The 27,774-nt window shown below is 43.2% G+C and overlaps 1 protein-coding gene and 1 pseudogene across 1 annotated transcript; one reads left to right on the top strand and one right to left on the bottom strand.

Annotated features, from left to right (window-relative positions):
* Nucleotides 1-1,097: 1,097 nt before the first annotated feature.
* Nucleotides 1,098-1,771, bottom strand: LOC103161916 (annotated as a pseudogene).
* Nucleotides 1,772-8,286: 6,515 nt separating this feature from the next.
* LOC100773817 (CD209 antigen-like protein C) lies at nt 8,287-14,383 on the top strand. Its single transcript, XM_027416074.2, has 7 exons — nt 8,287-8,332; nt 8,433-8,519; nt 9,523-9,612; nt 10,243-10,329; nt 10,899-11,050; nt 11,822-11,931; nt 14,233-14,383. Exons 1-7 carry the CDS (start codon nt 8,287-8,289, stop codon nt 14,381-14,383), a joined length of 723 nt encoding a protein of 240 aa, XP_027271875.1.
* The last annotated feature ends 13,391 nt before the right edge of the window (nt 14,384-27,774 follow it).

The raw sequence follows: 27,774 nt of genomic DNA, 5'->3' as shown, positions 1-27,774 counted from the left end.
TTATATATAAAATTTCTATTTAGGAAGAGAGAACAATAATTGTGACAGTCTAATCTTCAACCTCAACAAAGACCTGAGAAGGAGGATATCAATACTAGGGTAGGCAGGAAGCGCAGATGAGCAACTTCCAGAGGTGCAGAGAAAACAGAAACAGCAGGCTACCTGGACAGTCAACCAAAGTCTCACAGCAATGTCTGGGCAACCAGCTTCGGCTAAGGCCTAGAGTATCTGACTGACCAACACAGAAGCAGGAGGTAAAAAGGCTGTCTTACCCTGACTTGGTAAGGTTTAGCAGTCTTACCTCACTACAACTTTGGATTTTTAAAGAGGCTGAATGCTTTAAAAGGACTGAATTTTTAATGTGTTTTAATTTGTAAAGACTGTAGGACTTTAAAAGTAGCTTACGTTTTCATTGTGAGATTTTGGAGGTGGATGAGAAAGCACAGGTGGGTTAACAGTGACATCAAGTCAATAAGCATCATTTGTGATGAATAGTTTTATGTCAACTTGACACAAGCTAAAGTCATCTGAAATGAGAGAATCTTTCTCAGTTGAGAAAATGCCTCCATAATACCCAGCTGCAAGTTATTTTCTTAATTAGTGATTGTTGGAGGAGGGCCCAGTCCATTTTAGGTAGTGTTATTCCTGGACTGGTGGTCCTAGGTTCTATAAGAAAGCAGGCTGAGGGAGCCAGTAAGCAACTCCCCTCAATAGTGTGTACATCTATCTACTCCTGCCTCCAAGTTCCTGCCCTGCTGGAGTTTCTGTCTTGAGAGAAACCTCTGGGGTCTTGGATGCTAATGTTGCCTCTGAGGTTGTAAGTACCTGTGTGGCCTCTTGGGTTCTGGTGCCTGCTCGGTTTCTGAGATTCCTAGTACTGTGTGGTCTCCAGTATCCGTCTTATTTCTCTTGTTTATTACAAATTTTATTCTCTGATGATCTGATCTGATAATATATATTATTTCATCTTTTTAAAAAAATAAATCACTAAAGAATAGTTTATTCATTCCATTAGACAATTAGGTAAACTTCAGATTACAAAACCAAGGTACACATAATTTTGAAGAATTAGAATATCTTCAAGAAACCAGTCACAGCTAATCTGAAGTGGATATGAACACAGGTGATGTCTACTGAAGAAGGTCATGTTCCTCTTATAGGTGAAAAGATAATGAGATACACTTTCTTAGTTATTTAAAACATTATTTAAAAGATTTATTTATTTATTATGTATACAGTACTCTGCCTGCATGTCAGTAGAGGGCACAAAATCTCATTATAGATGGTTGTGAGCCACTGTGTAATTGCTGGGACCACTGGAGGAGCAGGCAGTGCTCTTAACCTCTTAGTTAAGAGCCCCCCCTTTCTTAGTCATTAAGGAAGGAGTTTTATTTCTTGATGAGCTCATACTATTTCTTTTCTGTGGCTCTTTTCCCTCTCCTTTTCTTGGTTTCCCCTTTCCATGAAGCTTCTTTGTTCATCCTTAAAACCCTGATGCTCATCTCTGTAAAGGATAGGAGATGGAGTGTGTCCATTAGTGCAAAATACATGTTGTGATTTGCATAACAGTTGTAAGTCTCTTTTTTGCCAAGGGCAGTTCACTGAACAGGTTCATCACTTTCATGGACTTTGAATCGTAGGCCTGTTCACTTCATCAAAGATCTGGACACTCAGATGAGAACTTTGCATTGCATATTCCAAAAGCAAAGTCATTACTTAAGCTGTACAGAACAAGATTCCCTGCTCCTGACTTTGCTCTTGCATGTCCCAGAAGGCCATTATTTTAGTTATATTTTGAATATTGTCTTAGTTAGGATTACTATTGCTGTGATGAAATTCCACAACCAAAAAGCAAGTTGGAAAGGAAAGGGCTTATTTGGCTTGTACCTCCATATTGCTCTTGACCATTGAGGGGAACACAAACAGGTGGAGAAAACAGTTCAAGACCTGAAAATGGAAATAGAAGAAATAAAGAAAACACACACAGAGATAATTCTAGAAATGGAATATCTGGGTAAGCAAACAGGAACTACAGATGCAAGCATCACCAACAGAATACAAGAGATGGAAGACAGCATCTCAGGCATTGAAGACACAAGAGCAGAAATAGATTTATCCATTAAAGAAAATATTGAATATAAAAAATTCCTAACATAAAACATCCAGGAAATCTGAGACATTATGAAAACATGAAACATAAGAATAATAAGAAAAGAAAGAGAAGTTCAGCTCAAAAACCCAGAAAATGTATTTAACAAAATCATAGAAGAAAAATTTCCCAACCTAAAGAAGGACATGTATAACGAAAAAAAAAAAAACTTACAGAATGCCCAATAGATTGGATCAGAAAAGAAAATCCTCTCACAACATAATAATCAAAACACTAAACATACAGGACAAAAAAAGAATATTAAAAGCAGCAAGGGAAAATGTCCAGGTAGCATATAAAGGCGGGCCTATTAGAATCATATCCAACTTCTCAATGGAGACTCTAAAATCCAAAAGAGCCTAACAAATGTCTTACAAACACTAAGAGACCACACATTGCAGCCCAGACTACTGCACCCAGCAAAACTGTCAATCACCATAGATAGAGAAAACAAGATATTTCATGACAAAGTAAAATATAAATAACATCTGTCCACAAATTCAGCACTTCAGAAAGTACTAGAAGGAAAACTCCAACCCCCCAGGAAGGTAACTACACCCACAAAAACACAGGCAATAGATAATCTCATACTAGTAAAACCCAAAGAAGGGACACACACACACACCACCACCACCACCAAAAACAACAACAATAACAAAATAACAGGAGTTAACAATCATTGATCATTAATGCTGCTCAATGTCAATGGACTCAATTTGTCAATAAAAAGACACAAGCTAACAGCTAGGATATGAAAATAGGATCCATCCTTCTGCTGAATACAAGAAACACACCTCAATATCAAAGATAGACATTACCTCAGAGTAAAGGGTTGGAAAAAGATTTTCCAATCAAGTGGACCTAAAACGCAAGCTGGTGTAGCTATCCTAATATCTTAACAAAATAGATTTCCAATCAAAATTAATCAAAAGGATGGGGAAGGATACTTCATATTCATCAAAGGAAAAATCTACCAAGATAGTATCTCAATCCTTAATATCTATACCCCAAGCACAAGAGTACCCACATTTATTAAAGAAACATTAATAAAGCTTAAATCACACATCAAACCCCAAACATTAATAGTGGGAGACTTCAACACCCCACTCTCACAAATGAACAGATCATCCAAACAGAAACTAAACAGAGAAATAATGGAATTAATAGACATTATGCCTCAAATGGACCTACAGATGTCTACAGAGTAGTTCACCCAAACACAAAAGAATATAATTTCTTCTAAGTGCCTCACAGAAGCTTCTCCAAAGCTGATCACATACTTGGTCAAAGCAAATCTCAACAGATACAAGAAAACTGAAATAGCCCCCTGTATCTTATCAGATCACTACTGATTAAAGCTGGATTTCAACAACAACAGAAACAACAGAAAACCTACAAACTCATAGAAACTGTTACCACTGAGCCAGGGAAGAATAGAGAAAGAAATTAAAGACTTCCTAAAATTCAATGAAAATGAATGCACAACATACCCAAATTTATGGTACACAATGAAAATGATGCTAAGAGGAAAGTTCATAGCACTAAGTGTGTTCATAAAGAAACAAGAGAGATCTCATACTAACCACCTAATAACACACCCAAAAGCTGTAGAACAACAACAAAAAGCAAACACACCAAAGAGGAGTAGATGGCAGAAAATAATCAAACTGAGGACTGAAATCAATAAAAACAGAAACAAAAAGTACAGTACAAAGAACTAAAGAAACAAAGTATTGGTTCTTTGAAAAAAAAAATAACAACATAGACAAACACTTATCCAAACTAACTAAAAGCCAGAAAGAGAATATTCAAATAATAAAATCAGAAATGAAAGGGGGTATAACAACAGACACCAAATAAAGCCAAAGAATCACTAGTCATACTTCAAAAACATGTACTCCACAAAATTGGAAAACCTAAAATGGACAATTTTCTCATTAGATACCACTTACCAAAGTTAAATCAACATCAAATAACAACTTAAATAGACCTATAACCCCTAAAGAAATAGAAGCAGTCATTGAAAGTCTCCCCCCCCCAAAAAAAGGCCTGGGGCCATATGGTTTTAATGAAGAATTTTATCAGACTTTCAAAGAAGAGCTAATATCAATACTCCTCAAAAATATTCAACAAAACAGGAATGATGGGGTTGCCCTTCTGTATATATGCTTCTTTTATTGGTTGATGAATAAAACACTGATTGTCTGATTGGTCAGGTAGGAAGTATGGGAAATGCAAATCAAAGCAACTCTGAGAGTCCATCTTATACCTGTCAGGATGCTAAGAACAAAAACACAAGTGACACCTCATGCTCCAAGGATGTGGAGAAGGGGAACACTCCTCCATTGCTGGTGGAGTGCAAACTTGTACGGCCATTTTGAAAATCAGTATGGCGGTTTCTCAGAAAATTGGGAATCAACCTACTTCAAACCCAGCTATACCACTCCTGGGCATCCAAAGGATGCTCAATCATACCATAAGGACACTTGCTTGACTATGTTCATAGCAGCTTTATCTGTAATAGCCAGAACCTGGAAACAATCTAAATGTCCCTCAACTGATGAATGGATAAAGAAAATGTGGTACATTTACGTGATGGAGTATTACTCAGCTGTTAAAAACAATGAGATCATGAAATTTGCAGGCAAATGGATGGAACTAGAAAAAAAATCATCCTGAGTTAGGTAACCCAGACCAAGAAAGACACACATGATATGTGTTCACTCATTAGTGGATATTAGTGGTAAAATAAAGGATAACCATACTATAACCCACAGACCCAGAGGGGCTAGGTGACAAGGAGGGCCCAAGGAGGGATGCCCAAATCTCCCTGTGAAGGGGAAATAGAGGAGATCTCATGGGTGAACTTGGGGTGTGTGGGATGGGAACATAAGTGGTCATGTTGAGGGTATAGAGGGGAAGAGTATTGAAAGAGACTACTTGAATGGAGGGTGCATTTTGGGGTCAGGTAAAAAAAAAAAAAAACAGCACAAGGGAATTTCCCAGGAATCTGCAAGGATGACTCCAGCTAAGACTGCCAGCAATAGTGGATATATAGCCTGAACTGGCCATCTCCTGTGATCAGGCAAGATTTCAAGTGGAGGGAGTGGGAAACTAACCCAGCCACACAACCTTTGACCTATAGCCTGTCCTGCCTATGGCATATGCTGGAGTAAGTATGGTCTAGAAATTGAGGTAGTGGCCAATAGATGGCTGGTCTAGCCTAAAACCCATGCCAGGATGAGGAGAGCCAGGCAGAGGGGAGTTGGGGGAGGGAGAATAGGAGGAGAGGAGGAAGGGGAAACTATGGTCTGGATGTAACATAAATAAATAAAGCAGAGAGAGAGAGAGAGAGAGAAAGAGAGAGAGAGAGAGAGAGAGAGAGAGAGAGAGAGAGAGAGAGAGAGAGAGAGAGAATTCAGGGGCTTCTGCTCTTTCAAGTCAAGGCTTGATTGTAAGACCTGTCTAAATATGTCCACATACCCAAAGAATCTGGAATGTTCTGGTGGGAGTTCCATCCCAAGCCCCCTCCCCTATTTCCAAACCCTTTTGCATCTCAGAAAGCCCACCAAATGATGACCCCCTCCCCCAGAGATGCTCAAGACCACTCCCACAGGGTATTTAAACTGCCCCCAGAAAATAGACTCATGGTTTTCCAGTCTCTCTTTTTCGGTCTCCTTCTCTGGGGCCTGGAAGGCCATGTGGGAGAGTTGTGGGCTTTTTCTAATTTGGCCTGATTTCTAATTTTCTAATTTGATCTGATCTGTATTGCTACATCATCTGAGAGGCTTATCAGGGTATAGAAACTTGTACCAGGGCACAAGCCAGGAGGAAAGACCTAAGTTTAGCACCTGCTTCCTCCCATCTGAAACGGAGTACCCAGCTGTGTGCTTGTGGGACTCATTCTGGCATTCCTTTCTCTTCTTTGCTTCAAGCCCTATCAAAGGCATAAATTGCCTTAACCGCCGTAATCAGTTGTTAATTTGGTCAACTTGACACAATCTAGAATCGCCAGCATGTCAGTGAGGAACTGTCTAAGTCAGGTTGGCCTGTGGGCTGATTTCTGTGAGGCTGCCTTCGTTACAATAATTGAGTGGGAAGCCTGCCCACTGTGAGCTGCACCGTTCCCTGGGTGTGGGTCTTGGACTGTGCAAGTGGAGAGGGACATGAGTGTAAGGAGCACACAGTCTCTGTTTTTCTCTCTGCTCTTTACTGTGACTGTGACTAAGTACTCCAAGTTCCTGCCTTGTCCTTGTCACAATAATGGACAAGGGATTGTTGAGCTAAGAAACTATTGCTTTTGCTACTGTGCTTTAGCATAGCTGCAAAAAAATGAAGCTAGGACCAAAGCACTTGGTAATAGGAGCCTTTGTGCTTATTTTATTTTACAGATCTAACACGAAGTGTATCTGGGCTTTACCATATCTCTCCTCTTCTGCTGTTTACTGTTGCACTGCGGAACTACCCATCCCTCTCTGAAGTCATGCAGCTGATAATTTGCTTCAAATTCATAAGGATACAGATAAGCAATAGCTGTCTCTGATAGACAGAGTCTCTTCTCTCCCCCAGAGTATGTATTCTTTATGAATATGCATATGTGGGTATCTCGGGGTGTGGGGTGTGCATGCATGTGTGTGCAAGCTCTGGAGTGTGCATGTGTTCTCAGTAGCCCCTTAGTATATTTTCCCTATGTCTAAATGTTTCCATTGGTTCAGAACATTCGTGCATGATGGCAGATCATTTTGTTGGTAAAGACCTAAGTTTAATCCCATAACCCATGTAAGAAAACTGGGCATGGTGGCATGTGGTGAACCCTAGCCAGTAAGAAGCCCTTTCCCAAAAACTAACAGTCACACACACACACACACACACACACACACACACACACACACACACACACACACACCACTCACTACACATTCACACACACACACACAGACACACACACACACACACACACACACATGCACGTCCTCGGGCGCACACACTAGTGATGATGATATTAAACAAGATGGAAGCACTGACAGCCCAGGTTGACCCCTTCACATTTACTCACCCCCATCAACCCCCTATACTCCCCCAAAATTCTTTTTATTGTGTCACTGTCTTTCCTCTGGCAAAAAGCTACTCTGATTTATTCATCTAATGCTGGCCACTTGAGCTTTTCTGGGGTGGCACAATTCTGAACCAAGCTGTTAAGAATCATTTTGTTTCCTCCTGAACCTCTGTGACTGTTTTTGGACCACAGTGTGACCTGTAGGAGACACGGTTTAGGCTCCATTTCCAGCTCCACTAATTAAGAACTGTGTGACCTTGGGCCTGCTACATGACCATTCTGTGCTTCAAAGAGACCTATTTGTAAAATGGCAGTTGCAGCGTCTACTACGGGCTGGGTGGTGGAATGGATGAGCACATAAATCACTTAGAAAAGTGCCTGGCTATACTGTGCATCAAGTGTGATTCAACCCCATCCTAGTTTCGTTTCTGTTGCTGGGATAGAATGCTCTGGGAGAAAAAAAAAAGCAACTTGGGGAAAGCATGTATTTCCGCCCACAGTTCCAAGTTTCAGTCCATCCATGTGGGGAAGTCACAGCAGCGAAAGCTTGGGACAGCTGGTCACATTTACAGTCAAGAGCAGAAAGAAGTGAATTCATGCTTGCCTGTACTCAGCTGCATCTTCCACAGTGCTTGACAGCCATCCCCCTCGTCTAGGGGTTGGCGTAGACTGGGTCTTCACTCATGGGTTAACGTAAACCAGTGTAGACAACCAAGACTCTGTGTCAGGGGGTTCTAGGTTAAGTTCACAGTTAAAGCTGTCAATACAACCCCCCTCTCCCAAGTCAGCAGAAATGGATTGGAAGTGATGACATCTTTATGTCAAGACAGCAAATTGTCAGACCAGAGAGGGCCATGTTTCTGGGAACAGTAGGGCCACTGCCTGCCCTTCCATTCCAGGAATGATAGTTGCACGGAATGGTGTGTCAGGGGCTCGTCCACCTCCCTCTAGCATCTTCCTGTCTCACAGTTCCTTGTTTCACTTCCTGACTCAGAATAGATTCAAGGAGTGAACAAGAGTGTGTGGTAAATAGATGCCATTGTCCCCAACAGTCTCCAGCACAGAAGGACCGCAGTGAAACATGGATGAGTCGGAGGAAGGGAGGGCCCAGCAGCTGGGCCACCAGGGTAAGACTGAATCTGGATTCTGGGGACTTGCAGAGGGGTTTTGTGAGGCCACCTTGAGTCTCATTTTGCCAAGGATGTGATTGATGCTCTGTCCACTCAGATGAGGAACACCTGATAACCAGCGGCACCATATACTCCATGAAAGGCTTCAGATTCCAACCACCCTATGTCCTCAAGAGGGCTACAGGTAAAAGGTGTGGGGGAAGACAGGTTTCCTCAACTGTCTGCTGTCTGTGTCGTGGGGCGTGGGGAGCATTAGGGGATGGATGCTTGGATCCCACAGACTGAGAGAGAAGGAGGATGCAGACTGAACCTCCAGGTACTGTGGAGGTAGAGACTGAGGACTGGACTCCTAGGTCCTGCAGGGTGGAGGCTGAGGACTGCACTCAAGTCTTAGGGAGGGGAGCACTAAGGGGTGTTGTGGAGATGGAGGCTGAAACTAGACCTCTCGGACCGATGGAGGTGGGAGCTGACAACTGAATTCTGGGTGCTAAGATTGCAGGGCCTAAGGCTGGACTCCTGGGTCCTGTAAGAAGTAGAGGCTAGAACTAGACTCCTCAGTTCTACTAAGCAAATACTGTGTATTCTGCAAGTGAAAACTGAGTTGTTAGAGTCCTGGGCACTTGGGATGGCCGTCTGGGAGACTGAACTCCTGGGTCCAAGGGAGACAGAGGCTCAAATGGGCCCTGAAATATTCAAGGATGGAAATTTGGGCTCTTAAGTCCAGAGGTGGTTGGGTCTGGAGGAACTGAGCTATATACTCTGGAGAAGTCTGTCCTCCTGGGTCCTAGAAAGATAGAATACAAAGCTCTGGACTCCTGGGTCCGGGGGGTAATGATGGCTGAAAACCTAGAGTAATCAAGTCTAGGGGCTGAACTCCTGGTCCTGAAGAAGGACATACTGGGATGTTCCTTAGAGATAGTGGAGAGCAATGTAAGTTCTGGAATTCTAGAGAGATGACACAGGTTTTGGAATCTTGAGTCCTACAAAGAAGAAAAATGAAGACTGGATTATCATGGAATGGTTGAGTCAGAAAAGAGTCTTGGATCCTAGGGAAGTGAGGGTTGGAACACAAGCACAGTGGATCCAGGGCGATGGGAGCTGTGCATTTGGGAAGAGAGTGCTGATGTCTGTGGGTTAAGTGAGTTGAGGACACTGTTGTGATGAAACTTCCACTTTCTCTCCTGCAGAGCACCTGTGCCATGGCCATGTTCCCTTCATCCTGCAGCTGTTCTGCCTCACACTTTCTGCTATTATCCTTCTGGCTGTCCTTGTCAAAGGTCAGGCAGGTCTAAGGGGTGGGAGCTCCCTGATGAGATCTTTCAGTCGGGTGGAAGGCCCGTGCGAGAGACAGGCTAAAGGCTAGGAACCTCCAGTAATTTCTCAGAGCCCTTCTCACCCCTGGCATAGAGGAAGGTCCTGGATCCACTTTACCCCTGGCCACTCAGTCTTCTCTGAATATCAGATTTCTTCATCCTCAAGAGGTATTAAACCAGCAGCTAGAGAGATGACTTACCATATAAAGCACTTGTCAAAGAAACACGAGGACCTGAGTTTTGATCCCAAAACACATGAGAAGCAGGACATGGTAGGCATGTTTCTGTAACCCTAGCTATGGTGAGATGGGCAGCAGAGACAGGAGAACCCTGGAAGCTTGCAGGCCAGCTAACCTGGTATACACAGTGGTGGATAAGAGGCCCTGTATCAAACAAGGTGGGGGTGAGGACAGACACCCAGAGTTGTCTATCCTGACTCCTCAGGTGTGTGCCGGCATGCCCACAGTCACTTCTAACTTTTAGAAAGAGGTGTTAAACAAGATACTTTGTTTTTTAAAAAAGTCCCTGGGGAATGAGTACATCCATGACTTATAATAAGTGTTTAATAATTGCAGATCCCTTTTCTTGTCACAGTCTCCAGTATTGCCAACTCCCGGGGACAAGAGCAAGAAAAGAAGGAGAAGATATACCATGAGATGAGCCAACTGAAGCCTCAAATAAGTGAGTGCCTGGAGGCAGGAGGTCCCAGGGATTCAAAGGCTCTTCATGTTACAAGGCTTCAGCCACCACCCATCTCCGAGCTTCCACTTCTCGTTGGTTTGATAACTTTATGTGAATGAGACAATGAGGAGGGTGTATGGCTCAGCAGTTAAAAACACTTGCCATCAAGCCTAATGTCCTAAGTCTAGTTCCTGGGAGTCCCAAAGTGGAAGGAGAGAACAGGCTCCCTCAAGTTTCATCTGACATACATGCCATGGTATGGGCATAACCATGCACATGCTCACATAAATTAGTTTATTTACTGACTGCTTAGTGGAAATTAGGCCCAATGAGCTATGTACCTGGTTGAAACTCACTTAGCCAGTCTCCGAGGTCTGTTCTGAATTCTTCTCCTAGGCTTGAGGAGATGCTGGGACTTCCAGGTTCTCTTGGGGTGAACTATACTCTCAGGGTGTAGAGGGATGACTTCCCAGCTGTGTTTCAGGAGCTCCTGCAGGGCTTGAAGGCTGGGCAGGCACAGAAACATGGGCATCCAAGTGCATGTCCACCTAACCAACCTCCCCCAACAGACCGCCTGTGCCGCCCCTGCCCCTGGGACTGGACATTCTTCCAAGGAAACTGTTACTTCTTCTCCAAGTACCAACAGAACTGGCACGAGTCTGTCACCGCCTGCAATGAAGTGGGGGCCCAACTAGTTGTCATCAAAAGTGATGATGAGCAGGTACATCTGGTGGGATCCAAACTGTTCTGGTACACGCATCTGACCACAGGCATCATCTGAGGAGATACAGTTTGCTAGTTTAGATTATAAATAAGTAGTGCTTGCTCCCCTTGGGAAAGGAAGAAGAATAGAAATAAAAAGGTACTAAGTCCCATGTTTCACACACACACACACACACACACACACACACACACACACACACACACACACCATCGCTACCACCACCATCACCACCATCACCACCACCATCATACAGCATCTGAATATCAGTGGGTGCTTTAGGCAACGCAAATGTAGGTAGTTTCTTTTGGTACACTGGGAAGCACTGAATAACTTCCTTTATTGAGCTTTAAAAGAAAGTCCAGTGTCTACCATTTGCCAATTCCCCTGTCGTAAATGTTGCCATCTTGACTGAATTCAAGTTACCAATGGGACATCCCTCAATGCACAGCTCAAAAGAGGTCGTGTGCATGATCAGGAATGAAGAACTGGTACTATCTGGCTTTAGTACTTGGACCCAGTGGTGAGTTAATCCACCGGAGCATGCTCAGAACTCCTTGTAAGGCAGGTAGACAGGCAATTTAGCGTGTGTCACGAGAGGCAATTCAGAACAAACAGGATACAGATGTGGGAGCCATGAGACCTTGTGGTACCCTGGAGAGATGAGTATCAGACTGCAAGCAGAACTTCCTGCTAAGAGTTGGGGCAGGAAAACAACAGGTGGAATGCAAGGTATGTGGCCTCCCCCTGACTGCTTCTCTGCCTCTCCAGAGCTTCCTGCAGCAGACTTCTAAAGAGAAAGGCTATGCCTGGATGGGGCTGTCAGACCTGAAGCGTGAAGGCGAGTGGCACTGGGTAGATGGCTCACATCTGCTGTTCAGGTAAATCTAGGAGAAGAGGGACAACCTATAGCTTTAGGTGGTTTGTTACTTACTTCTGTTGCTGTGAAGTGATAGAGAAAGGATTTACCTGGTTCAAAGATCCAGGGGACATGTTGCACCTAGGTGGGGATGGCATGGCAGCAGGAACTGGAGGTGGCAGGTCACATGGCAATGGCAGTCAGGAAGCTGAGAGTAAGCAAGTGGGCCAGGCCATAAGAACTTGAGTCCCATGCCAGTGATCTGTTTCTCCCAGTGCCTCAAGGTCCACAACCTTCTCAGGTAATGCCAGCTGGGGACCGGGTGTTCAGACACTCAAACCTCAGTGGCATCAGCAAATGCTGCCTAGGGTTCTCCTCCATAGCCTAGGATGTCTTCAGAACCATGTGCTCCTAAGATTCCAGGCTCCTGGAAATCTACCAGCAGATGTGGAGAAGGGATTTGTAGCCTGCATGAGTCATTTAAATGAAGTATATTATGGAAAATCTATGGGATAGTGTGTTCTCATCATTGTAACTAAATACCTGACAAAGATCAATGTCAGGAATGTTGACTTGGCTCACCGTTTGAGGGTACAGTCCACCATAATGGTGAAGGCATGCTGGCAGGAGCTTGAGGAAACTGGTTCCATGGCATCCATATCCAGGAAGCAGTGGAAGATATGAATGCTGGTTAAAAACAAACAAGTAAAGCAAAACCAACCCCAGACATGGGGGAGGGCAGGTACAAATGCACAGGTGTGTGGAGAGGTTGAAGGTGAGAACTCTTATTTTGGTGTTGTATACCAGGCTTAGGACTGGCCAGTGTGGAGTGTCCATGGGTTCTGGGATATAGATGCTGTTCCCAGCATGATGGTCTTTGACCCTGGATAGGTATATAGGGGCCAGAAGTACAAAATCTTGGGAATGGAGATGGTTAAATCTGTGGAATTGGAGTGGTTTGGTTATATTTGAAGAAGGAACCTTCAGTAAAATGATCCCCTTTAATCATGGAAGATCACAAGGATCATGAGCCAAGGCCAAACGTACCTCATTAAGCCCAGAACCGGTCACATCTGCTGTAATGCATGCAGGGAAGATGCGAAAGCAACCCACTTCACTGATAGAAACATGATTGAGGGGCCAGATAATGGATAATAGCTTGTCGTGTGTTCTAGTTTCATTTCTGTTGCTATAATAAAATACACCGACCTAAAAGCAAGTTAGAGAAGAAAAATGGCTTAGTTCATCTTTTAAAATTTCAGGTTTCAATTCTGTCATTGTGGAGAAATTGAGGCAGCTAATGACATCACACACACAGTCAAGAGGAGTAAGAAATGAATACATACATGCTCACTCTCCTCCTGGGGTTTCCACTCTTACACAGTTCAAGGCCCCCTGCCTAGGTAGTGTGTTGCCCACAGTGGGCTGGGTCTTCCCATACTTCTTAAATAATTAAGAAAATCCTCCACAAATGTTCCCACAGGCCAACCCAAGATAGACAATCCCTGAGACTGTCTTTTTAGGTGACTCTAAGTTGTGTCATGTTGACAATGAAAACTAGCCATCACATGGTGCAAGCATGAAGGCCTGAGTTCCATTTCCTGAACCCATATAATAAAGCCAAGTATTTTAGCATGTGCTTGTCATCTCAGCACTGGAAAGGCAGAAACAGTGGATCCCTGATGCTCACTAAACAGTCAGTCTAGCTGAATTAGTGAATTCTCAGCCACAGAGAGACCCTGACTCAAAAATCAAGGTGGAGAGCAACTAAAGATGTCTGGGATAGACACATGGCCCATAAATGTGTACATGTTTCTGCACATACACACACACATACACATACACATACACATACACATACACATACACATACACATACACATGCACAGAGAGAGAGAGAGAGAGAGAGAGAGAGAGAGAGAGAGAAGAGGGGGAAGGAGAAACATTGTTGATAAAGGGGAGATGGGACTAATTCTCATACTTTGGTGGATGTTCGCCAAGGAGATTAAAGGAAAAAAGGCACTTAATTGGGGTTCATGGTTCCAGGGCTTACAGATCATGACCATCGTGTCAGGAAGCCTGGCAGCAGGGAATCAGGCAAGGTGCTGGAGAAGTAGCTAAGAGTCCACATCTCAATCCGCAAGCACAAGACAGAGAGATATGTAGAAATGTGGTGGGTTTTTTAAACTGCAAGGCCCACCCTCAGTGACACTCCCTCCTCCAACAAGGCCACACCTCCTAATCCTTCCCCAACAGTTCCACCTACTGGAGACCCAGCCTGTGGGAACCATTCTCATTCAAACCACTACAATTGGTTTTGCAGTTTCATGAAATATTGGAACAAAGGAGAGCCCAACAATGAAGGGGAAGAAGACTGTGCAGAATTTAGAGATGATGGCTGGAATGATGTCCCATGTACAGTTAACAAATACTGGATCTGCAAGAAGTCTGCTATGTCCTGCACCAAAAAATGATGTCTCATCTGTCTGTAACACCTGTTGCCAAAATGACTCTGCAGGGTGACTGAACTTAACCCACAATATATGCCAGTTCCTTCTTCTGTGAACATGAAGATCTTAACTGCAGCTGTTTCCTTGTTTGCCCTGCCCTGTGTGTGTGTGTGTGTGTGTGTGTGTGTGTGTGTGTGTGTGTGTGTGTGTGCCAATGGTCAGTCTCAGGTGTCTTCACTGACCTCCATCTTGTACTTTTGAGACAGAGTCTCTCATTTTTACCTTGTTGGTACTGGCCACTTTGGCTAGGCTAGCTGGCCGGCACACTCTAGGAATCCTCCTATCTCTGCCTTTTCCCAGCTTGCACTGGAAACATATGGCAGCATTCCAAGCCGTTTAAAACGGGAGGGGGTGATTCACAGATTGGAACTGAAGAGACGGAGATGGTGAGGTACTGTGTAGTAGGAAGGATCCCCAGAAATAGGGTACTATTGATCTGCTAGGCGTGTGGGGTTCATCTTTCAAAGGACTTGTGGCAGAAACTGCAGTGGCACATAAGTGGGGTGAGCTGGTCAGTCCGACTAGGCATCAGGTGCCTCTCAGCCTGAGCCATGTCCTCATAGCTTCCAGACAAGGGTGAGAGACAAGAAGGAACCAGGTCCCAGAATTCCCTTCTGGCATTTCTGGCCTCCATCAAGGACATCCAGGAAACTGCGACATTGGTGGTCCCTGTCCCAAACTGGCCAGTTTCTATCTCATCAGAACAAAATTAAAACTGTCCCCATTAAACAAGAGCTCACACAGCCCCCAGGAAATCTCCATTCCCTTTCCTGTCTCTGTACAAGTCACCACTTTTGGATCCTCCTGCAAACAAACTTCTGCCACAACTTTCTTTCTACAACTAGTTTGTATTACTTGGCATGGTATCCCTAAGGCTGACAGTATGGAGTTCATCATAACTTTTTCCTATTGACTCACAAATAATATTTCATTGTGTGTGTGATAGCTAAGCTTGATTGTCAACTTACCATCTCCAGTCAACAAAGAAACAGGCTTATGAGCACAACTATGAGGGTGCTTTTGGAAGAAAGGAAGCTCTGATCAGTATGGGAGTGGAACGGGACAGACATACTCTCTGTTCTGGTCAAGTTCCAGCAATAATGGATTAACATGGAATTGTAGGCTAAATAAACCCTTTCTCCCCTAGAATGTTTTTGTTGGAGTAGTTTATCACAGCAACAGGAAACTTAATTAAAACCCAGCATCTCTCATTAAATGTAGAGCTTGCTATGTAGGCTACGTAAGCTTTGTAAGGCTGGCCAGAGTGCCGCAGCCATCCTCCTGTCTCTACCTTCCCAGGTCTGGGATCACAAACATAAACTACTGTAGCACTGATAATAAAAACCCAGAGACAAACACTGGGGTTAAAGTTGAAGATCAGAGAAGCAAAGTGGCCAGCCACTAACTCTTACCTCTACCAAGGCTGGGGTGATCCTGTCCTCACTGTGACCAGGAACTGAATGCAGAAGACTAAATACTGAAAACCCGAATGAGACCCTAAGCTCCTGTCTTATATACCTCTCTAGTGCTGGGGTTAAAGGCATGCACCACCACTGCCCAGCTTCTATGGCTAACAAGTGTGACTGCTAGAATTAAAGGTGTGTGTCACCACCGCCTGGCTTCTATGGCTGTGGCTAGCTTTGCACTCTGATCTTCAGGAAAGCTTTTTTAGATCATAAACAATGAACCACCACAAACTACCAGGCCTGGCTTTTTACATGAGCTCTGAGGATTGAACTTGGCTCCTCGTGCTCACTTGGCAAGCACTTTACCAGCTAAGCAGTATCCCCAGCCTGAGGACATGGGTCTCTCACAGAATTCACAATGTGTAAGCACTTTCTCCCATCTGTGAGTTTCTCTTTATTCCTCTTCCTGATTTCAAGGAGAATGCTGATAACATTTTTGATATATGAACAAAGCTCTCTATGGTTTCTGTTGCGGGGGAGGTGATATGTGTGTCTACCTGCCTGTGTGCGGGTGCACACATCCATGCACATGCATGTGGACACCGGTGTCCCCCTCTACCATGGCCCGCTTTATTCCTTTGAAACAAGGTCCCCTCTGGCTGAATGTAGAACCTCTCCTTTTCATCGAAGCTGGCAGCCAGGGATGCCCAACAATCCTCTTGTCTCCACTCCCACCCCAGTACAGATATCAGATGGGCCATGCCCAGTCTCCTAGTTAACATCAGCTGTCAGTGGGTATAAAGAGAGAAGGAGGAGATAAAATTGAGAGTCCAGGAAGAGCTAGAGGCAGGGATAGGAATGTGGATGTGATCTAAATACATTGTATGTGTGTAAGAAATTACTGAAGAACAAATTGAAGACTGGCGGTTTATTCAGGATGTATGCACATGGAGAAACACAGCATCTCACCTCCGTCAGCGTATCAAGCTTTGCCTCCTTGGTGATACATCACTCAGGGGCCTGGACTCCCAATAGGAGAGCAGGATAAGAATGACAGTGGGGGAAGGGTTGCAGTGAGATGCCTCAGGGGGTGAAGCGCTTGCCTTGGAAGCCTGAATTTGATTCTTGGAACTCACATAAAGTTGGAACTCGAGAACCAACTCCACAAAACTGTCTTCTGACCTTTGAGGGCATGCTGTGGCACCTCCGACACACTAGCAACAATATAGTAGCAGTGACACTAAGAATGGTGGTCAACCTAGGGGTCTGTTCTCTGATTTTTTTTTCACCCCAGGTAAGGCAACAGTGACAGCTCATAGAAACAATTCTGCTCAAGTCTAGCCCGGTGATCCAAGAGTTTATTGCAATTAATTATAAGAGTATGTGAGGCTCAAGGACATCTTGACATTTTTTCATTTAAATTAACATACTAGGCATTAGAAATTTCCTATGAAATTTCCTAACAGGGTATTTTCTACTAGACTTTCCTTTCCAGGATGGCCAACACTTTTTTCTGACCTCCACAGACACCCTTAGCTAAATTCTACATTGTGTGATTCAATGTCTCCTAGTTAAATCTATTGGTAAATTCTTTATAACATCAGTCACTTCGGGTTTCATTCCCACCTGTTAAAGGTATTAAAATTCTGTACCATAGGGAACCAAACACTCAGGGTCCTCCTGTTTTCCCACCAAACTGACCCTGAGGTCAGAGCCATTTATAGCTTCGAAGCCTCTATCCAGGAGGTGATAAACTAGGTCAAACAGCTCAGAATGTATGGTCCAAATGAGCATCCTAATACAGTCAGAAGGAAGATTCTCTTAAAGACATAGCCAAGCTTTTTAAATCCATTCCAAGAATAGCAAGAACTCCTAGGACTTCCCTTTCCTTTAGCTGTTTCACCATGTTTCTAACAATTCCTGACTTGTTAGCAAAGGAACAGCACTCTTCCTTCAAACAGGCACATAAACCCTTTTACAGGGTTGCAAGGCTCTATTCAGTTTCAAGAAATATATATCACCTTCAAGGACCACCTGTTGTTTAGACTCATAGCCAAGCATAGCTTGTTAATGAAATCAGATTTTTTTTGTAAACCTATTATCTCCAGATACACCAGAGCTAGTAAAATTCTTCATGTCACGGTCCAATCCTGGGGAGCCACCATGGCTAGCCCTATAGGAAGCATTATGACCAACATTACCATGAGTCCAAAGGGAAGATGGGCCATCATGGTCCCCGTCTCCAAATGTCCCCTGCTCAACTCCTCAGCCTTCTGTAGTGATTTTACCTGTTGGTATTCAGGTTTACAAGTAGAGCAGGCCTGAAGAGCTGGTCCCCGTGTCTCTGGAAGGTGACTCATATAGGCTGACCTAGGTGGACTTCCAGAGTCTAGGTCTCCATATAGGTAGGGAGGAAGTTTTCCTGATCTGGTCTACACAGCAGAAGACAGAGCAGAAGACTCTAACTGTCTTATCCTTGCCCTGTATGCATACAGATTCACTCTGATGGGGTCTGTGCCCCAACCAAAAGAAAGGGTATTGTGAACTTAACCCATTTTATTGAACATTTAATTCTCCATACTAGTGTTTATACACCTGACTTTGAATATTATCTTATATTGAACAAACTTCAACTTTACTTTTACATTTGTTCACGTTCATTGTTTTAGGCTTAATTTTGACAGCATACCCAGAATGAATAGATAATTTGAGATATAAACTGCTCTTTCTCTCTCTCTCTCCAATCTGTCTCTGTAAGTAAGTTACATTTTCACTTAACATGGCTACAAACACAATTCTGGGACATAATGCCTTAATTACCTTTATTTCAACAGTTTGCTATAAATTGGCAACTCTTACAAGGTTAGAATTTATAAACCAAGGAAATTTATCCCTGTTAAGATTTTAAGCCTTAAAAACATAGTTTTGAAATGAAGATTTATTTTTAGTACCAAAGTGTGTTTTAAACCATAAATACAGTTCATGGAGGATCTGGGCACCTCACTCTCCTGATCCTTTTATTGTATACTTTTGCAAAATCTAAACCAACATATTTTTTATGCAGTGGCTCATTTTAGCCCAAGGACATAATTACAGGAGAACAGAGTAAGATTGGTTCTCACACAGGGACATCTATAAAAACAAAAGGTGACAATTAATTTTTACCACAGTTCTTACATGACTTGGTTTCTCCAAACAGCTAAAGCTTAACAAAGTTAGCAAAGACATACATGACTAGACATTCATCTTCAAGGCAATTTATATTCATAGAAACATTTTTAAAATTTCAGCATTAATTAAGTACATTACATAATCTGCATATGACATATCCAGACCTTCACTGGCTTGGCTTCAACTTTTTATGATTTTCATCCCTGTCTTTATTCATCCTGTGTCCATAAAAATGCTAATCTGGGTGAGAATAAGGCTGCCACCACAATTTTTGAGCCAAATTTGAAGCAAGCTTTATTAAATACTAGATGGGAAGATGGACACCGGCCAGCTTCATGCCCAGGATTCCCAGAGAACAGTCGCAACCTACGCTGGCCACGTGCTTATAAAGGCAAACCCACAAGGCTATGTGACTTCCCTGCCTTCATCCAATCAGGAACAAGCATACACCCTGTGTTCCCTGCCTTCATCCAATCAGGAACAAGCATACACCCTGACTTGAATTCTGCCTACATGCCTCCTACTCACATGCGATCAAGCGGGTCAACCAAACTTGTTTAGGGACGTGAAATCATGTGGCTTGTAATCTTAAATCAACAACAGCTTCCAGCATCTCAGGAAGGGTCTGTCCTTGGGCAAGTGGGGCTTAAAAGCTATAGGCTTATCGGTTTCTTTTATGCATCTCTTAGGCACAGTAATTAAAACTAAAAGCATAGCTTTGGCTCTCATGCAAGGTGCTGTCTTGTCCTGATTCCATTTTGTGTCTGCTTAGACACTTCCCAGCCCTCTCACTCCAACAGCCACGTCCACTTTGGCAGCACATTTGAAATTTCCATGACCCTGATCATGGTCCAAAGGCACTAACCAAAGTAACTGATGTTTCTATGAACTAAAATAACTGAAAGGGGTATAGAGTAAAACTAATTGCCATCTAAACTAATTGTGTCTGAAATAACTACTTTTTTGTCAAAACAAATGTCGCAGTGTCTCTGCCCTCATCTAAACTGATGCAGTTGTAGGTTTTGCCTCTAAAAGCCTTGTATCCTTGAATTTTGACAGCAAGAGATTCTGAGACCTCAGTCTGCACTTGGTCTCCAGTGGAAATGAGAAGACTCAACACTCTTCTGTTGGTTTTGGTTTTTTGTTTTTGCATGTGTGGTTTCTTTTTGTTTGTTTTTTGTTTTTGTTTTTGTTTTTGTTTTTGTTTTGAGACAGGGTCTTTTTACATAGCCCAGGCTGGTATGGAACTCACTACGAAGACTAAGCTGGCCTCAAATTCACAGAGACCTGTGGGCCTTTGCCTCCCGATTGCTGGGATTAAAGGTGTCAGCCCACGGTGCCTGCCTGCGGGACTCATATACTCTTGCTTTCGCTCCATTAGTGTGGTGTTTGCATTTCTCTCACACCAATTATTTCAAGATGAAACTCCGTTTTTTAGATCGAAAGCATTCAGCATTTTAATCTTTACATATAAATCCTCTTGATCAAACAATTTAACATTTTTAAATACCATAAGATACATTAATAATAAATTTGCCATTCATTGAGAGAAATTTCCTCTAAAGGGGACGAGGTGCTAGCAATGTCTTTTTCATTAGGACCTTTACCCGGTATTATAACAGCCTTCCCATTGCTGCACAGGTAGATTCTTTTCCCTTTAGATATTGCCCAGGATTCTCTTCTCCTTATGGAGGGGGCCTAGATCTTAATTGGACCTTTTATGTCAGACAGACAGAGAGAGAGAGAGAGAGAGAGAGAGAGAGAGAGAGAGAGAGAGAGAAAGAGAGCTATATGGCAGAAGCTCAGCCTTGGAGGGCAGATGGAACAGGCTCAGGGTGAAATTGAGTTTGCAATCTTGTTTATCTGTCTCAATCCAGAGCAATAAAACCAAAAACAGGTGTCTGATCTTCTCCCAGAAAATTCTTCCCAAATAGCCCGCACAGAGGATCTTGCCCACATACCCTACGTACCAAGTTACCTGACAAACAAGCCTCACAACCACAGTCATTTGAGGGTTACCACACATTCGCTCATACTGTCTTCCTAGTGGGAAACATGACAATCAGCCTTCCTGGGCATCCAGCCCTACCCAACCTGCTGGCTGTACTAAGAACCCTTGGGGCTGAATCAGAGCCCTCTTCCACCCCATAGGATGGACTGACTGAGACCTGGAGGTCTCTGCAGCTTATCTTAGCCTGCAGGTTCCCTGTTCAGTTTTTCCTTTTCTCTCTGGAAGAATCTGTGCTCATGATCAACAGTCAGGAGAGTCCAGAGTGCCCTGCCGAGGAAATCCTGTCTTCCCAGACTCCTGCTGCCCTGCAGCGGAGCGGCCTTCCCAGAACGAACTACTCTGCACAGTTAGTGTTAATAAAGGAAGGGTTTTTCAATAGCATTTGTCCAGCTCCAGCTAATGCTCCAAGAGGAGACTCTTACTAACTTACACATACCGAAGACACATGCATCCCACACCCACCATCATCCTTAAATGTTTTTCAGGTCCCGGCCCCCATTACATTTTGCACATTTTAAACAGAGACAGTGTGGGAGCCAAAGCCACATGGCTGGCAGCCATCTTTGCTATGTTGGAGAGTGTGGATGTCATGTGACTTCACCATCTTTGGGCATGAAGAAGACAGATGTCATATGATTTCACCACCCTCATGACTAAAGGTGACCATGTGGAGTGGACCTACCAAGGAGGCAACAACAGGTCTCCAAGATATTTTGGATTAGGATGGATTTTTGTATGGTAATTCCTGTTCTGACCTAAAAACAAAGTTTGTGAATGATAGGATTTAAAAACAATGCTTGTTTAATAATGTATTAAAGCCATACCTCCATTCCTTTATATGCAAGAATGTACCTTGCCCTGGCAGCTAAGCTTTATAATTTAAGACTCACTCAGGTGATAATGGTTTTAAAGACAGGAAGGGATCATGGTGAACAGCTGAGGCTTGCAAATGTGTGGCAGGGCTCAGTTTCTAAAGAGAGCCCAGTTGCAATGGTGGACCCTAGCAGATTTGGAAATGCCAGTGCCACGAGATAGTCACCAGAAACACCAGCCACAGTGAAATCTAAATCTAAATCTCAGCCACAGGTTGAGATTTAGAAGGCAGGCTGTGTATATGCTGCTGAGGGTGAGGCCAAGAGGTGATTCAAGCCCCTGGAGAAAACCCAAAGGATTATGAATGAGTCCCAGATATTGAGATCTCCATTGTTTGCACTGTTGGAGCTTGGTTTTGCCTTATGCAGATTGTGGTTATGCCCTGTTTAATCTCTATTGAAGTAAAATAAACGGGGACCACTTCAATTTTTTATATTGCAGGAACACACACTTTAAAGAGGAAATTTTAAAGTTTTACAGAAAAAAAACTGGATACTTTTTAAAAAGCAGCTTTTAAAATATTTAAATGACTATGAGACATTTTAAATTTATGAAATGTTTTATATTATTAATATTCAAACTTAAATATAATAAAAGGCTAAAAATTAAGGTCACAGCTATGAGCACCAAATACTAAACACCAGAAACTGAGACTTCCTATCTTACGACACAACAAGACAATGACCTAAGCAGTCTGGCAAAATACTTGAAGCACCTTCTCAACCTGTAAGTATCAACCCTTTGGGAGTTGAAAGACCTTTTTAGATGGGTAGCGTAGGACCACCTGCATGTCAGATGTTTGCATTGAGATTTATAACACTGGCAAAACTGGAATTGTGAAACAGCAACAGGAATAATTTTGTAATTGGGGGGGGTCACCACAACATGGGGAAATGTAGTGAAGGGTTGAAACATTGGGAAGGTTGAGAAACATGGTTTAGAATACGTCTCCTCAGCTGACCCGAAGTCATGAAAGCTCACAGGCTCTAGACCAATAGCAGGAGCTTATATGGGACCCACCTAGGCCCTCTGCATGTGGTGACTGACACTTGTGTAGTTTGGTCTATTTATGGAGCTTCTGGCAGTAGGGCCAGGATGTGTCCTTGGTGCATGAGCTGGCCTTTTAGAACCTACTTCCTATGGTGGGATGCCTTGCTCAGCATTGAGCTTGGTCCTGCCTCAACTTGATGTGCAAGGCTTTGTTGACTCCCATGGGAGGCCTTAGCCTTCCTGAGGAGTGGATGGGGGCAATAGAAAGGAGGTGGGGGGAGAAGGGGGTGGGGAGGGGAGGGGAGGAGAGGGGAGGGAAACAGTGGTTGGTAAGTAAAATAAATTATAAAAATTTAATTTATAAAAAAGAAAGAAAAAATAAAAAAAGAAAGAAAATGTCTCCTCACCTAAGGCTTATCAGTGCTTGAGAATGTATGTCTAGACTCCTTTGTTAAGCTCACACTGTTTTGATATACTGTGTCATATAAAACTGTTACAGTCTGTAATGGTGTAAAGGATCAGGAAATTTCTCAGAGTCTCAGTGGACTGTGTATATGAGTTAAAAGTTTTATTCTAATCTTAAAAGGAGCTTCAGCTGAAAATTTGTTATATTTTTAAGGTTCAAATTTAACAGAGAAGAAATGTAAAGTCCTTTTCTCAAGGTCAGGGATCTAGATAAAGCTCCTACTCCCTCAGAGGCTTGGACAAAGTTCCTGCTTGCTAAAAAGGGAATCATTCTCCTTATTTCTGGCAAAAGGAACTTGTGGCCCTTCCATTAACACATGGCTATGGTGCCTTGGAATTTGTCAAGGGCAATGCTAGCCTCTAGGCTCCCTCAGTTCTTACTCACAAGCCCTATTCTAGTCTTATGAAAGCTACTAAATTATTCTAAACTATTAAATATAATTAAGAAAAATCTGACTAAACTCTTTAAAGAAAGAATAGAATGATATAAAAATAAGCCATGTAAGAATTGGATGTACACCGGGCATCTGGATCCTATATGTTGATTTACTGACTTTGAATTTTTTAAATGCTGATGAGCAAATGACAGCTACTGAGAGATATTGGATTATAAAAGGAACTGCTACAATATGTCTTGGCTTCAGAACAGAAGTTGGAAAATGTATTGCATTGGGGAAGAGGTTATGCTTTTACTGTGCAGGAAACAAAAGCCTGTGGATTTCTTCATGACTAATAGAGATGGGGTTTGATGGGGGATCTTCTGGAAAATCACAACTGCAGACATAAAGAAATAAACCAAGACTGGGCATTGGTGGCGCATGTCTTTAATCCCAGCACTCAGAAGGCAGAGACAGGTGGATCTCTTGAGGCCAACCTGGTCTACAAAGCTATACAGAGAAACCCTGTCTCAAACCCCTCCCCCCCAAAAAGAAATAAACCAAGGAAAACTACAAGACAAGTGATGTATATACAGATCCCTCTGCATGGGAACTGTTCTGAGACTGGACAACAAATGTTACAAATAGTTTTCCTAGGATTTGACCATTGTCTCATTTTTTTCAGGGTTTCCCGGAGATGCCATCACCCCCAGACAATAGGAAGCAGTCTAGAGAACATGATACCCACATTCCCAAGAGGTGGGATGGATGGTTTTTTGTCATTGATGGATGTTTATCGTTGTTTAAGCAGTTGGTTGCAAGTTGTTATTGGTCGTGGTCAGGGAGGAAACTAAACAAGGTTAGATTCAGGGATCTTTTTCCAAAAAAAAAAAAAATGGAGGGGTTATAAGAAAAGCTGGATAATTGAATCTACTTTAAAATAAAAATGATAAGGTAAAAAGGTAGGTTATTAAATCTACTTTAAAAAACAACTATTAGTCTAAAATATTTTACATTGATATGGATTTTTAAATAATGATATAAATTTAAAGTTATATTTTTATACTATATATATTACATAACATATACATATATGTGTGTTTCTACTCTTATTTAAGGTGTTGTACCTATGCAGCTCATTTTAAAATGTAATACATAATTGAGAAACACAGGTTAATAGTCATCTATAATAACCAAACTTGTAGTCATGTTATATATGCTCTCAAGTTTAAGCTTAGGTTTGTTTAGCTCAGATATACTTAATATATAATGGTCCTCAAACTTGTCAGAGATCTTATGAATATGGTATTTAAAATGTTTAATGGAAAAAAAGCTTACTATGACAGAGAGAGACTCTCAGCTCCTGGCACTTATTACGGAATCACACCATGCTTCTTCTAGAACTGCTAGGTCTCCTATAGGGAAAAGGTAGGCAGTTTTACCTTACCGACAGACTAGAATGTCAGATCCAAAGGCAAGTCCCTGTCATAGAGGCAAAATAGTACCTATTGGCATATCAGGAAAAGTACCTGTTAGAATCAACTAGACCCAGATCTATCAACAGGAAGATTCGTTAGTCTCTTTCTTCTTTTATGTTCCATGTGTCCTTTTTAGCTATGGTTATATAGTGTGTGTTGTGTGTAAGGACTCAGGCATTATGCTGGCCTGCCCCTGTCACCTGGCAGAATGCACTCAGTACCCTGATCAGCCCAGGTTTCCATGGTCACCCTACCCACTTATGACCTCTTTCCTTCTCTCTTTCTTTCATACTGTTCCCCTAGAGCAGATAGGACTTTTCCTGTCTCCCTCTTCTCTTCTGTCCTCTCTCTGTCTCTGTGTCTCTTTACTTCTTTAGTCTTTCTAATGAAACTTCTCACTAAGCTCTGTCTGCCTGGCACGTTGTTGTTTCAGGTTCGAGGAGTTGCAGGCCAACCCAAGGAGCCAATACCTCCAATGCAAAAGCAAAGGTTTCTTTTTACTGTTCACGCTGGCCAGCTTGGCTCTCACTCCATGGCAGGGAAATGAGATGCCAACCAGCCATAAAAAGAAGCTTTTAAAGAGGAAGACCATAAGGTTGAAGGCCACAAATTTCAGAGTTTTCATGGTTACTTAAAGTCACACAAACTACAGAGTAAAGCAGTAACTATATATTTTTAAGCAAGATACATTTGAGTAGATAAGGCAGGGCATGGGGTTGAGGGGTTACAGGGTCACAGGGTCAGTCAGCTATCCCCTGGTCTGGGGGATCTTTACAACCAGCAGAGGACCTTTATGACCAGCAATTAACAAAGGAATGTTGGTGAACAGACACCTCCCCTTCTCTGAGACTGGGGCTCAGGCTCCAGCCACTGCATTCCCAGTCATTAGAAGTTCCCTTTTCAAAACTAGGAAACAAGAAAGTCTCTAAGGGAAAAATGCATGGACCCCAGAGAATGGGAAGGGGCAGGAACTCCTGATAATTGGGAGCATGAGGGTAGGGGACAGGGAGCTGCCAGAACGAGAGGAGAAGAGGAGGTGATAGGAGGAAATGGAGGAGCAGAAATGTTGAGTTGGGGGAAGAATAGAGGAGAGCAGGATGAGAGATACCATACCAGAAGGAGCCATTATAGTTCTGAGGAGAGATCTTGCACTACCGAGATTTCCAGATATCTACAAGGATAAAACGAACTGACAACCTAGGCAATGATGGAGAGGACAACTTAAATGCCCTTCCCCTATAATGAGACTGATGACTACTTTTTATGCCATCCTAGAGCTCTCATCCAGTGGCTGATGGAAGCAGAAGCAGACACCCACAGATACACACTGAACTGAACTCTGGAACCTAGATGCAGAGAGGGAGGAATGAAGATTAAAGGGGTCGGTACCAGGCTGGTGAAACCCACAGAAACAGCTGGCCTGAACAAGGGGGAGCATATGGACACCAGACTGCTGCTGTCTGGGAGGTCAGTACAGGACTGATCCAGACTCCTGAAAGTGGATGTCAATGAGGAGGCCTCTGCACTCTAGGGGGCCCCTGGTAGTGGATTAGTATTTTCCCTGCTGTAAGAAGGGACTTTAAGAGCCCATCCCATGTGAAGGGATGTACTCTTGGCCTGTACACATGGGAGAGGACCTAGGCCTGGTCCAGGATCATGTGGTGGACTTTGGGGAGCCACCGTCAAGGGCTCTACCCTGCCTGGGGAGTGGAGGGTGGATGGGGTGGGGGGCAGGTGAGGAGTTGGGGGAGGGCTGGGGGGAGAGGAAGAAGAGGGAGAAGGGATTGACATGTAAAGCAAGCTTGTTCCTAATTTGGACTAATAAAAAAATTAAAAGAAAAGAAATTCCCTTTTCAGGGCCTAAGTTTTTAAACTTTTATTAATGTTAATTTTTGGTCCTTCAATGTTTGTCGCACACCTCAGTCACCCTTGCCTGCCATGGAATACGCCAAGGTTCCCCCTCGCACTTTATCATCACAGTGTGTTTGTGTAAGTATGGTGTGTGTGTGTGTGTGTGTGTGTGTGTGTGTGTGTGTGTGTGTTGCATATACATGTTGGTATAAGGCTTATATCAGTGTCAACTTCCACCCCTCGTCCATCTTATGTTTTGAGATAGGGTCTCTCAGTGGAACTGGAACTTATCAATTTGCCTAGGTTGGTGAACAACGATCTCCACTCTCATGCTGTTTCCTCGCCTCACAATACTGGAGCTACAGGTGTGCGCTGCCATTTGTGGCTTTTTACTAGAGTGCTGATCGGGACTCCATCTGATCTTCGAGCTTGTAAAGCAAGCACTTTACCCAGGGAGCCACCTCACCAGCTTGGTTTTTTCTTCTTGGGGCTGTTGGAGTCTCCTTGGTTCACAACATAGAGGTGGATTGCTCTTGTTCAAATCCCAGCTTCACCATGAACCAGCTGTGTGACTATTATTAGACAGTTACCTAATCTGGTTATGCAGCTTCTCAGCTCCCACTGTGTGGGAAGGTTTGAGGAATGAGTCCACCCAGCAGTCAGATGTACTGACAGCAACAGGCACTCAATTGACAGGAGCATGAGGACAGCAAAGTCAGCCGAGGTGGCCATG

This window comes from Cricetulus griseus, chromosome 4, assembly GCF_003668045.3.
Source record: "Cricetulus griseus strain 17A/GY chromosome 4, alternate assembly CriGri-PICRH-1.0, whole genome shotgun sequence".
In the NCBI taxonomy this organism is placed as follows: domain Eukaryota; kingdom Metazoa; phylum Chordata; class Mammalia; order Rodentia; family Cricetidae; genus Cricetulus; species Cricetulus griseus.
This window is presented reverse-complemented; position numbering and strand designations above follow the sequence as displayed.